This window comes from Chenopodium quinoa, unplaced genomic scaffold, assembly GCF_001683475.1.
Source record: "Chenopodium quinoa cultivar QQ74 unplaced genomic scaffold, ASM168347v1, whole genome shotgun sequence".
NCBI lineage: Eukaryota > Viridiplantae > Streptophyta > Magnoliopsida > Caryophyllales > Amaranthaceae > Chenopodium > Chenopodium quinoa.
In genome coordinates, this window is record NW_018743389.1 from 4,153,322 (window position 1) to 4,168,045 (window position 14,724).

The 14,724-nt window shown below is 36.9% G+C and overlaps 1 protein-coding gene across 1 annotated transcript; it reads left to right on the forward strand.

The window, feature by feature from the left end:
- Positions 1 to 10,516: 10,516 nt before the first annotated feature.
- Positions 10,517 to 11,371, forward strand: LOC110738505. The gene has a single exon (XM_021918916.1). It carries the CDS (start codon positions 10,517 to 10,519, stop codon positions 11,369 to 11,371), a length of 855 nt encoding a protein of 284 aa, XP_021774608.1.
- The last annotated feature ends 3,353 nt before the right edge of the window (positions 11,372 to 14,724 follow it).

The window sequence follows — 14,724 nt, forward strand, 5'->3', positions numbered from 1 at the left end:
GCCTTATTCTTGTGGCCAGATTACCGCAATCCTATATTTTGCACCTTAAGAAAATTAGTTCTGCACCTATTAAGTTCATGCAATCGTACAAATAATCATGACATCTTAATATAACATTTAATCTTCCAGTGACAAACAAAGTTGAGAAAATAACCAGAATCCATAACACCTTTAACCCTTTTTACCTCCAGAATGGAGTAAAACTATCAACCAACTAAAATCCGATAATATACAAAAATGAGTTGAATGAACTTAGACGATAAAAACTTTTAATACAGTAAACAAGACTCAAGGCATTATTTAACAATTATCATAGAGTTTCATCTGATTTGCACAACAATGGAATTGATTAGCTGCACCATGCATCATTTAAAGATTAAAATCTAACCATGCATCACAAAAAACACTGACCTATACTACATAAGTACATAAGGGACAAAGCCTTTGTATAGAGCTTTCACGCAAGTACAAAAGAATATCATTGTACAAAATCAGTAAGTCATCTTCTCCAAATCCTCATCATGCCAAAGTATTGCATTATTGTAGCAAGCACGAACGATAGAAAGAGGAAAGCCACAGTACTACCAAGTGCTACTGCCAAGAAAATACCCTGAAAATAGACAAAGGTTATCAACCACAAGCGGTTTGGAAAAAAATATATATATATATATATATATATATATATATATATATATATATATATATATATATATATATATGTATATCTTACTATTGAGACATGAGTCATGACATTGTACACCCTCACACAATAAGAGGCGTATTGCCCAAAAGTGGAAACGATTTGTAACATGACTGACAAATCATGCCACCTAAAAAAAAACACAAAAACAACATGAGTTAGGTTCATTCAGTGTCTTTTTTATATCCCATCATGGAAAGAGATCTTCCACGATTACTGTGTAAATATATTCATTCAGTGTCTTTGGTAACTCTACTGAATGACACTTTAACATAAGCAGTTTCATGAAATTGGAAATAAATAGACACACCAACGATAATGAACAGATCAACAAGTAGATAAATGAACAGATCAACAAGCTGTAGATCAGAATTGAGGAAGAGAAGAATGTTGGTTCAGCATAATTTCCCTTTCTGCAACACTAAGGAAGAGACACCAAACCATCTTTTTAAAGATTGTGATTTCACAAGAAGAGTTGGGGCTTATAGCCAGCTAGGGATCCAGATGGGAGATAGGAGCATCCAAATAGAGACATGGCTAAGGAACATTCTGGCTTATGCCATGAAGAATACACCAAAAGAATGCGCAGTGGAAGAGAAGATTCTAGCTATCATCTGCTGTATATGGATGCACAGAACTGATATCATTTTTAGGCAAGCAACTCCAAATCCAAGCAGCCTGATGTATGCAATCGAGGAGGCAGGTTCGAAGTGCAGCAGGATTTCAGAACATCGATTTAAGTATTATATCTTTGTGCAATTAGCTTCAGTATATTTGCTTGTGTTCTGTTCCTAGGAGAATAGTGACTAAGGCCCATAATCTGGCAGTTACTGCCAGGAAGGGTCTTTACTAATTTGTTGTCTTGTTTCCCTTTTGCCAAAAAAAAAGAACAACAAACATGTATCTTAAGCACAAAATCCTGACAAATCCAACTGAAATTTTTGCACTTTCTAACAATCCCAACTGAAATATTTGCACTTTCTAAACCCCCACTCCCGCCACCATAGCCCTACCACCCATGGCCCCTAAACGGAACCCCACCAACCCTGGCCCCCTGAACTGAACCCCACCACCCATGGCCCCCTGAACTGAACTGAGTTACCCTGCATAGTAGCTCCTACCCTTAACGGCTCTCCCTGCTCTCCCTGTCTTTTCTTACCCCTTCTTGTGTATGGCAGTCCTTGCTCATGATGCAGTCCTTGCCATTTTACCAGCACCTCAAGTACTTCAGGTCTGCTCCTAAATGCCCTAACTTCTAACACACTCTCGGGTGCTACCTCTAACTCAAGCTCCTCTGATAGTTAGCTAGGAATGTTTAGGTTAGCCATTTGATTCCCAAGTGCTCTCTTAAGTTGAGACACATGGAAAAAAGAATGAATGCGGCAAGTGGCAGGTAACTCAAGTTAGTAGGCCACCTTCCAAATGCATTGTATCACCGTGAAGGGTCCATAGAAACGCGGGCCTAACTTCTCATATGGCCTCTTAGCAAGGGACTTTTGCCGGTATGCCTCGAATGATGGCAGTCCTTGCCATTTCACCTATTGGGTATGGCCCAAATTTTATAAGCCCATTATATATAGATGGAGTATAATCTAGAAGTTTCCTGAAAAATTAAGAGAATATTGCACTTGATTTTTCTAGAGTTATCTACAACCTTAATATTTCCTAGAAATATTTGAGAGAATAATTAAAAGTGGAAGCCACTAGAATAAGAGCCATAATTATGGCGAAATTCCCATAAGAATCTAGAAACCTCTATCCTCACCTATAAATATAGGTCAAGAGCATTCAAAAAAAAATAATAAAATAACAACAACAATAACAACACAACACAAAAACACATCACAAGAAGCCATACCAAACACAAGCCTTTCTACAAAATATTCTCCCTCCTTGTAATATTCCACTACTCTCATAATACTCCTTTGTGAGTACTTCTTATAGTGAGAGTTCTCTTGTAATACTCACCCTCTCAAGAGTTCCTGTACTCTCCTACTTTCAAATAGTGGAATAAAAGTGCTCGTTGTTACATAAAATCGTGTGTTCATTTATATTAATTATCTTGCCAAATTATCAATTCAATTTATACTTCACAATCAAACACATCTTCGCTTCCGCTATGCACTCACCAACCCTAACATCACCATACCACCGACCCCCACCACCCATGGCCCCCTAAACTGAACCCCACCCACCCTCGTCCTCATTTGACCACCACCCCCACCCGGAAACCACCACTTACCACCACCTCCACCATGAACCAAACTAACCCCCCCTCCACCATGAACCAAAATAACCCAACAACAATTTCTGTTAAATTATGTTCAAGAATTCTTCATTATATATTCATTCACAATAAACGGCAGCCAATACAAATTTATATATTGATGGAATACTTAGGGGGCAATCCCTAATATTCCCTAAAGATCACAACTACCTAAATATCACAATAATATCTAAGCATATCTTTTCACAATATTATCATATCACATAATTATCTCCAATAATTTCACAATTAGAAAGAACTAACAATTTCACAATAATATTCACAATTTAGATGTATACCTTGATTCAGCTTGTCCAGGGACTGCAACTGCTTCCATGTCACCAACTCCATTAATGGAAGCTACCACGCCACCACCTCCATTATTAATGGAAGCTCCAACTTCTTGTTCTACATAAAAATTTAACATTAATTAAAGAAAACATGAATATTAGTTTCGAATTATGAATTTCTATACAAAAATTTGTACCACGTCTTCAATTCCTAGCAGCAACTTCACCCCGTATTTCGATTAAAGACTCCTCAATTCGTGTAAGAGATTGTACCATTTGTCATTGTATGCAAGGTTTTCTTCCATTAGTGTGGATAAATTTCTCAAAGGATTTTCTTGGGCTTGGGGTTGATTTTGATTCGCCATTATCGGGTTTTTTAGGCTACTTGAAGTCTGTGTGATGGTGGAATGAGTTCTTGAGAGATTTGGGGGGAAATTAGAGACGAGGATGACAAACTTGATCAATGCAAATAAAAGGGTTATTTACGACTTTTCATCATTTATTAAGGTTACCTGTGCTGACTGTGCATATATGCATCCAACCAAGCGAGCTTTACCACATGGGATAGTAACTAGAAGTGACAATTTTCGACCCGATCAGCAAATCCGACTCGAATCCGACCCGTTTTTGTAGGTCTTGAACAAAGTTTTTTGACCCACAACCCAATTTAAATCGTAAATTTGTGGGTCAAACCCAACTCGACCTGTCGACCCGATTTTATGTTTTTTTTTTAATAAATACATTTATTTGAAAATTAAAATTAGTTTATTAATTAAGTTTGATTGTTTATCTACCATCGAACATTTGTTATTTCATCTCTTTCTCATTTATCTATCTCATTTAACTCTTGCTCCAATCCACAACATCACCTCCTACACCAATTATCGGCCTACACTAATTGCATCCGTATAACCCACATCATCGTCATACCATCGATCGATTGACAGGTCTATTGATATTATGTCAGATATTATAGTCCACATATATAATGATGTTGGTCTCTTCCTTAAATTATGGGACGTTTAAAAGTTTTATTTCTAAGTTTATTATCATTTTTTATTAGTTAGAATTTGATGTGCTTCGGTGAAATGGTAACAATTTAAATTATGTAGTATGTAATGGCAAAAACAAACTTGAAAAATCAGAAATTATTAAAAATAAGCCCAAAAAAAAAATGTTCTATACTCGTTTAGTTGACCCAAACCTAGAGCTGTCAAAGCTGACCCGACCCGAAATACCTACCCGAACTCGATTATTAATCGACCTGTTTGAACCCGAAAAAATGGTGACCCTGAAACCAACCCTAGACACGAGTTAACCCTTGTATTTGAAACCCGAACCCGAACATAAACCGACTTGGAGATGACCCGACCTAAATATAACCCAAAAATTATTGACCTGAATCGAACCTGACCTGAACCGAGATTAACTCAAACTCGATTTAACCCGTCAAAACCCAAATTTAACCCAACCTGTTACTAACCCAACCTGAAGTTAACTCGACATGCTATTAAACCGACCTGAATTTAACCCGACTCGAATTTTACCCGACCTATTACTAACCCGACCCGAAAATCAACCCGATCTGTTACTAACCTGACCCGAAATTAACACGACTTGTTATTGACTTGACCCAAATTCAACTTGAATTCTTCCTGACCCATTTCGAACTCAACCTAACCTGTTATTGGTCTGACCCAATTTCAAATCACATTAAATTCAATTTAGACCACCTTATTAATATTGATCAAAGTATAGTTATATAGTTACGTTGTCACTTATTATGTACATCTTATCTAAACTTATTTGAACTAATTAGCTCGAATTGAAACTTATCTGATATTATTTCTCTTACAATAAATGAAAAAATTGATAATGATTAAACATGAACGTCATTACATGAACTATTAACAAACCGACCCCGAAAAAGTACCCGCACCGGATATGACCCGACCTGAAATCAACCCGAAACCCATATTAACCCAATATTTGAGACCTGAACCCGAACATGACCCGACTTGAAAATGACCCGACTTGATTGTAACCCGCAAATTATTGATTTGAACCGAACCTGACTTGAACCCGAGAATGACCCAACTTGGAAATGACCTGACCTGATTATAACCCGCAAATTAATGACTTGAACTAAACCCGACTCGAATCCAAGAATGACCCGGCCTGATTATAATCCGTAAATTATTGACTTGAACCGAACTCGACTCGAACCCGAGAATGGCCCTAACTCGTTATAACCCGAATTAAACCCGACCTGTTATTCACCCAACCTGAATGTAACCCGACCTGAATGTAACCCGACCTGTTATTGACCCGATCTAAACCCGACCCAAACCGGATAAGGTGTATGACCCGACGTGACTTGACTCAAGCATGACCCAACCCGAACCCGACCCGTAAAGGTTACGACATTAACCCAAATTGACTAGACCCGAGTTGACCCGACTCACACTTACCCAACCTCTTTACCCGAATTAACAGCTCTACCCGAACCCGAAACTTTGGGTTAGGGTTGAGCATTTCTCAACCCGTGACCCGACCGAAAACCCGTAACCCGAAGTGACCTGACCTATCTGACCCAATCGACAGGTCTAATTAACGCCTAACTCTAATGTTATGATGTGAATCAAGAGGTTAATTCTTTTGAAGGGTCTAATACAGTTTTAGAAGGTCCAAATAGCTTTATTATAGTCTGTCAAAACAAAAAAATAAACAAGGAAAGGTCCACTAGATCAATGGGGAAAGAAGGAAGCTTGATCAGCTCCAAGAATGAAGATGTGCAGCAGTTCACTTCCGACGAAGATGACGAAAGCCACGTGCCGGCTCCCGGTCACCGAACTGAACTCAGCTACACGCCGATCAGGCGCTTGTCACCTATAGTGGCGCGTGTGGTGGTGTGTCGACGGCCAGATGAAATGGAAGATTTTTCTTAGTTTTTTCTAGAATTTTGCTTGCAAGTTTTTACCTTTCACTTGAAAGGGTTTTTCTTGGTTTAAGCACTTAGTATAAGTTTTATTTTCTATTATTTAGTTGCTATAAACTTCCTAAGGTTGTTAGGAAAGTTTTTAGTTAGTTAGAGTTTGTTTAGGATTAGTTTTCCTATTCTAGTTAGAAGTAGTTTATATTCTAATTAGGATGCTTGGAGCACAAGGTTAGGGGTTTTTCCTAATCCTTGTAGGAGTAGAATTAGTTGCCTCTTATGCCTATAAATAAGGGTTAATTTTGTGGCTTTTAGATAGAAAAAGAAATCAGATTAAATTCAATACAAATTGTTTAACTTTGTTTAAACTTTTCTTTGCTAGTTTTCAGTTCAAGGAGTTGTTTTGATGATTAGAACGTTCAATGCTTAGTTCTAGGAGTAATCTAATATTTGTTCATCAAAATACTTAGTTCTAGGAGTAATCTAAGTAGTTTGAGCAGTCTTGAATTCGTTCCAGGAGTGGTCGGATTACAAGTCATATCCGGTTACTTTACGTTTTTAGTTCGAATTTCTTATCAAGAACGGGGTGTTTATTTTACTTGTGTGATTTTAGATTCTTTATTAACTTAAGGGGTTTAAAATCCACATCATGTTACTTCACATCGAAAGCTCGAGTAACGCCAACATCAATATCTGTTAACAGCAACTTAACAGACGGAGTTAAATGGCATGGATGTGAAATCCGGGCTGGACTCATGTATGGGCTATTTGTATGTAAGGTATCTCGTTAGACGGACTGGACTCTTTATATAGACTTTTTGTATGAACCATTTTCATATAATATCCAGATAATCCATAGATGGGCTCTCATGTGACGGGCTATACTTTGTATGGGCCATATGTTCATTTTTTTTTAGCTGCTTTAATCACACACAATCCATCTCATACGGCGGGTTGGACTCATACAACAAGTTTATTTTTATTATACATGGGCCTGTGACAAAATGTGGGTTCACCGTGGACTTTTTTTTTTATTTGTTTTTTTATTTATTTTTTTTATATATGTGACCTTCGAAATGGGCTTACGATTGTTAATTATTTTGATCACCTGTTTTATTGTTTACTAAAAATGTTTTGCCTTCAATAATATTCACATTTTTCCTTTAATCGTGTTTTATGATTTATCATATGAAACATATAATCATGTGGGGGCACATTGCTAGACATGATATATTCAACATATCTACAATGTATACCGGACATTAAAAAAAACGAAGGACATACCTTAAAGAAAAGTTTGTTATACACAACACTCTAATTATTTTATAAGGGAAAATTTCATGGAATAATCCCACCTTTAGGTCATTCGTTTTTAATGATCCCACCTTTGGATTATTATTTACCTGCTCGAATATTTTCTCCTCGGATCATGCCCTTAATCCCATTCTTTATGTTACAAAGGACAATTCTATAATCTGAGTCGTAATTTAAGTTATGTGAAGAGTTGCCTACTTGCCTTCCACCTGTTACTAGCCCAAAGAGCAACAGGCTTGGTTCCCTTATGTTGGCGAAATGGTTCCTAGCAAATTCCAAAGGGACATTCTATCCCAAAGATTATTAGTTAGATATAGCAGACTAAATTACTTAAATTTGTATTGACACACTAATTTGTTAAATTACTTACCAGTCTGCCTACAACAATGTATGCTTTGGTGAGGGTGACGCTGAACTCTGGTTTCCCCAAATCCTCCACGGGGGTCAAAGCCTCGGTAGTGTCAACATCACTTGTTTTCCCATCAAATAGAACAAGGTCAACATGAGTGATCTCATTACCATCCCTCTGTACTGGAATTCTAAAAACTTTGTCACCTTTTTAAATTATTTCAAGATTATCACCAATCACCAAGTTGTTTGCTTTAAGGAAATCTTGCCATCCATTTCCAAAGTGCGTTTCAACCCGGTAACCAAATGAAACATAGAGCACATACACGTCATACAACTTAGCTTCTGCTCCTTGTTGAAGTCTAACCTCCTGATAACCTCTGATCAACTTATTAATCCTGGTCGGGATTGACTGCGAATATAAATGTAATATCCCGTATTTTTGAAACATTTTTTCTAATTAATTAACTAATTAGTATTTTCTAAAAAGGCTATTTTAGTAATTAATTCTATTGTTATAATTTTAGAGCCAAAATTATTTTTAATTTTATCAATAATATATAATCTCACTATTGATTTCCAAATTTAAATAAAATAGTAGTACAATAGGTCACAATTTAAATAATATATAATCTATTATTATATAAACAATAGGTCACAATTGTATATAAATAATTTATATATAGTAATTCCTCCATTGTAATTCATTGTACATAAACTATATGTAACAGTATGAGATTAAACTAAAACATTACAAAAGGTCACAATTTTTACAAATAAGGACATAAGCCAATAAGATTCTTATACTTTCTTAGTAACTAACATTGACATAGAAAGTCCCAACTGTTGGAAGATTTAGAGTGTTGATGGTTGCGCGCTCGCAAACCATGAGTAGCGCCCGCGCTGGGTAAGCCTGGCCAGGCTGAGGTCGCGCCTAAACCGCGGACCTCACTGGAATCTGAAGGTTTGGAAGGAGAAAGTTGGCGCGTCCGCGCGTCATTTGGCGCGCCCGCGCGTCCAAGTGGCGCGCCCGCGCTTGGGTCGCGCCTAAACCGCGACCCTCTCTGACTTTCTCTATGAAAATTCGCGGGTTTTGGGAGGAGCGCCCTCTCCTAATATAGGAGCGCCCGCTCCTCCTGGTTGGCGCGCCCGCGCTCGGGTCGCGCCTAAACCGCGCCCCCTTCTGCCTCTTTGGTGAATTTCGGAAGTTCAGGAGAGGAGCGCCCGCTCCTTGTTAGGAGCACCCGCTCCACTCTGAGGCGCGCCCGCGCCTCCTAGTGGAGCGCCCGCGCCTGTCAGTTTTTCGCGAAATTCTGACGGTTAAGTCTTTAATAAAAGGCTTGGTTTTCTTGATTCCAAGATACTGAAATAATTCTGATCTTCTCTCCAAAAAGTATTCTCTACATTTTCTATCAAAAACTTTGCAAACTTTTGTTAGAAAATCTCTTGCAATCATTCCAAATTGTGTGAATTTATCATCTTTACTTCGATTCTAGTACTAAGAACGAAGTGGCTGTCAATTGTATCTCAAAGGAGATTTCCGGTTTAAACCCAAGTACCGTGTGGGGGAAATAAACTTCTTTAGGAAAGTATTCATACGCCTTTGACAGTGTATCAAGGTCATAGTCTCAAGGGGCATTGCTATTCTCATGTTCATGTATGTTTTGATTGGCTTGGAGTAGAGGCAAGTTACATATTCTTCACATTAGTGTTTTGTTTAGAAATTTCTGTAATTTCTTAAACTTATTAATACTTGATTGTAACACCTTAGATGTGTTTGTTGTAATTACTTTACTTTGTTATTGTAATCACATTATTTAGGTTTTGTCCCACACAAGTTTTAAGTGCTTTTCTAGTTTGAATTCACTGAAAACCTAACACCAACTATGTACACAAATTGTTGATTCATAAAACAAACAATAAAACGATACCTAAATAATTTTTTCATAATCAGATAGGGTGCGACCATATGCGTCTGAATCCTCAGACATATCTGGATTTGATCACCATATTGTCCATCGTCTTTGGTGTTCCCGGAACTTGTCCTAGTGTCGTCATGTCGAGCACAAGCCTCCGCAAACCGGTCTTGGAGGAAAATTCGGTACCGTTCCATACTTTCTATGCAATTAGATGCAGCATTGTAACTTGCCATTGCTGCAATTAGAATATAATTATTTTTTTTGTAAACTCTAAATAAAGACAGACAACTTTTAGGAATGAAGAGAGAGAAACTGATGAAGCAACATATTAAATTGAAGAAGCGCTTTGGTTTCATTAAACAACAAGGGGTCTTTTCAACTAAACTAGAACAATTAAATGAGATTATCCATCATTTTTTTTTAGGAAGACACAAATGACGTCATTCGAAATATCACTATTCTTTACTCTGTATGTTGAACAAGTACGAACACATTGCCTAATATAAAATTTCTTTCATACCTTTATTACTGGATTTGAAGATCTCACCATTAGTTAGGATTTATAAAACACTAAATTGTTAAACATTCTAATCCATCATGTATAATAAATGATCAAATTTCATTTATTTTCATTGGTTCTTCAAAAATTAACTACATGGTACGGGAACTCCGAAAGTCCGTCACTTTCTGTGGCGAGTCTGTACGGGAACTCTCCCAGTGAGAGCCTACCTCATGTATAGGCACATGACGGGTGTTGTGGACTTCCCATGGTGTGTGGACTGCCCAGAAACCGTTCAGCATGCGTTGTTTGATTGTCACACTGTTCGTGATCTTTGGGTGGAGTGCGATTGTGTGGAGATGTCGATTTGGCCAACTGGTATGTTTTTTTTGGATTTAGTTGAATCATGGAGCAAGTTGGATGCAAAGAAGGTGAGTAGAGGTGCGATTTTAATGTGGAATCTGTGGAAACGGAGAAACGAGATGATCTTTAATGGCAAGGAAGTTTATCATCCCGTCTTTGTTGAACGTACTCTCCGTCTTGCGGCTGACTGCAACACTTACATGAAGAAGATATACAGAGGGGTCAAAAGGAATCCATGCCGCAGCCCCAAAGTATGGAAAGCACCACCAGAAGGTACTGTTAAACTCAATTGTGATGCTTCTTTGTGTGATGATGGATGGGTAGGAATGGGGGTGATTGCTAGAGATTGGAAGGGGGACGCCCTATTTGCTGCTGCCAGAAGAGTGAGAGCTCATTGGCCTCCAATTATTGGGGAAGGGAAAGCGATTGCTTTGACTATGAAACTAGCAAAACGCTTCGGCTTGACAGAGATTATAATTGAATCGGATAGCCAAGTTCTCATCAATCGCTTAAACAAAGCTTCGATCTTCTTCACTGACCTTGATGCAATTCTGGATGAGATTTTATCTTCTTGTTTTTCTTTTACCTCTGTTGTTTGGTGTCATGTTAAACGGGTCGGTAATGTTGTGGCTCTTAATTTAGCCCGTTTAACGCCTTTTGGTGTAGAACAAGTGTGGGAGAACCACGTCTTTTGTATTGTCATGTCTGTTTCAGTTTTCGACATTCTAAAAAATTAAACAAAAAGTTGGGGATTCAGTATTCAGCGCTCGGGGGGGGGGGGGGGGGGGAATCGATCCCTTGACTACTATGTGTGATAGAGTATGCAAGATATGGACCATTGGGACGGTGCCTCGACCGTGTTATAATTGCGTTAAAGCGCACCTACCTAAGCATATGGTGAATATGCTTGACACTCTTAGGAAGTGAGAATTGACATACGATTAGGGACACGATTAGGGACAAAGCAAAGTAGAGATCCGCCAGTTTTTAAGGAACTTGTAAACCATTCACGGATCATTTAAGGCAACCACGATTAAGGGACAACGATAGGCAACAACGATTGACCCGTGAAGGTTACACTCCATTAATAATCCAAGAGATTACTTACTCCATATGGTTCGGAACCATGAAAGGAGGATCGGGGATGATGGTACGAAGTGAGTAATGGAGTTACATTCGCCCGTATTGGCCTCTACTCGATTTTTATTGTGAAAAGTATATCTTGTGATCTCAATAGCACATAAACAAAGATTTAATTTGCTCCTAACTAAATTAGGCTAAATTGGTTGAATGTTAATGCAACACATAATTCTAAAATATTGTGATCACTTGATTAAACAACAAGATTAAAAAGGAACCTAAATCGGTCGTCCAAATTATCTTATTAGTCGTTATATTCAATTACATATTCCCTTTAAACTTGCAATATGGTGATCAATAAGTATAATAGAATAAACATCAGCATTGGAAGCAATTCAACCATAATATCGTTAATTAAATCAAGGCATAATAATATACCTAATCATGATACTAGAAATAAGAATAATAATAAGAGTAATTAAGTGAATTAATTACTCACGTTCCACGCTTCTTTAAATTGCTACATCATGAATTAAATCGTTAGTAACTTCAAAGAATAATAAATAAAATTGAAATAAGATTAAAGGAAAATAGAGTTAATTTGGTCCAAACCCTCAATTAGTTCTACCTTTCACGTCTTGGTTTAAGTATGGAACTTCGGGTGTTGTACCGACTCCTTGGAGTGCTTAGGGAAGGAATAGTGTAATTAGGAGAATAGGTTTAAGGCTTAAAATGTGTATGTGTGTGTGTTTGTGTGTGTGTGTGAGAGAGAGAGAGAGAGATATGAAAATGTGTGTTGGTGCCCCGAAACTGAGAAATCAGCCTCGTATTTATAAAGAAAATGTGAGGGGTAAGGTACGGAACCCTAGAAACGAGGCGCTGCGAAGATACAAACCTTAGAAATTGCCGTGGCGCGGTAATTTCCAGTTTTTACGCATTTTTAAAACTATGATAACTTTTGATCCGTAAATCGGAATAAGGCATATAATATTCGTTGGAAAGATCTTTAAGTCTACTTTCCAACCCAATTAGAATAAGGTCAAAATATTTAGTGTTTTTTAAGATATGGCCATTTTAGTGCAAGGGTGTTGGTTTTGGGCCGAGTTTTAGTGTTTTTCTCATATCTTCTTCATTTTAATCGGAATTGAGCTTATGATATACCTTTGGAAATCTTATTTCAAGACCTATCCAACCAAATAATATTTGGATCAAAATCATAGGGCCACAAAATCAGTTTTGCTCGGTTTTGTGATGTGGACACGCAAAGAGGAAAATAAGTTATGGTTTGGGAAAATGAGCTACGAATTGGATTGGTTTATGAAATGTATTGGATTGAATATGGATTTAAGTACTCCAAAGATTAAATACTTGAACCGACCAATAATGGCAGTGAAAGGTTGTTCATCATCGGGTTTTGGTTTTGGGGAGACTTTTTTAGGTGTTTACAGTAATCAATATACTTTATCCTTCAAATGATGTCTTTGAAATAAGTTAGTTGTAACCAAAATGAGCGCTTGAGGGGATCGATCCCTTGACCACTATGAGTACAGTGTTAGAGTATAGATACCAGATATGGATCATTTGGACAGTACATCGACCGTGTTAAAACTATAATAATAAAGTATTCTTATCCGTAACCATTGAAAAGTTGAAGGTTTTTTTTTTTTTTTTTTTCTATAGCAATTGAAGAATAAAGAAAACCAAAAAAGTTTAGGTACTAGATATTGAATAATATATTTTGATGTTCAATAATGATTTGAAATAAGTACGAGTAGTACCGAAATATATTTTTAATAAGTACTAGTAATGAAATAGATTTAACTAATTTAATCTATTTTTATATTTCATCACATAAATAATTACAAACGATCATTTTTAGTATACATGCAATGACCCGGACCGTCCCTGGTCAAAAACTAGCTTCCATGTGATTACATATCCCAACACATAATTGTTGCGGCAGTTATATAAATTATTTACCATTGAAAAATTGAAAATTTGATAGTCAATAGTAGTCGTATTTTGAATAATACTCGTATTTTTATTCGCAAATACGGGAGTAGGAACGTCTTAAATGATTCGAGGCACACATAAATTAATTAACAAGTAATTGTTGTGGCATTTATTAAATTAATTTGATCATTGAAAATGAATTTAGGATTACTGTAGGCGTCATTCGAAGCGCGCCTACTTAAGCATGTTGTGAATATACTTGGCACTCATAGGAAGTAGGAATTGACATACGATTTGGGACACAATTAGGGACAAAGCAAAGTAGGGAGCCGCCAACAAGTTTTTAAGGAACTTGTAAACCCTTCACAAATCATAAAAGGCAACCACGATTAAGGGACAATGAAAGGCAACAACGATTGATCCGTGAAGGTTATACCCCATTCATAATCCATGAGATTACTAACTCCATATGGTTCAGAACCACAAAAGGAGGATCGGGGATGATGGTACGAAGTGAGTCATGGAGTTACATTCGCCCGTATTGGCCTCTACTCGATTCTTTTTGTGAAAAGTAATTCCTACGATCTCAAGGCATACAAACAAAGATTCAATTTGCTCCAAACTATATTAGCCAAATTGGTTGAATGTTAATGCAACATACAATTCTAAAATATTAGTGATCACTTGATTAAACAACAAAATTAAAAAGGAACCTAAACGGGTCGTCCAAATTATCTTATTACGTGTTATATGCAGTTACATATTCCCTTTAAACATGCAATATGGTGATCAATATATATAATAAAAATCATCATCAACATTGGAAGCAATTTAGCCATAATAACGTTAGTCAAATCAATTCATAATAACTCTAATCATGATACTAGCAATATAAAATAAAATAAGTAATTAAATTAATTAATTACTCATGTTAGGTGCGCTTCTTTAAATTGCTTCATCATGAATAAATTGTTAGTAACTTCAATAAAAATAAATAATAATGGAAATTAAATTAAATAAAAGTAGAGTTGATTTGGGACCAAACCCTCAAACAGTT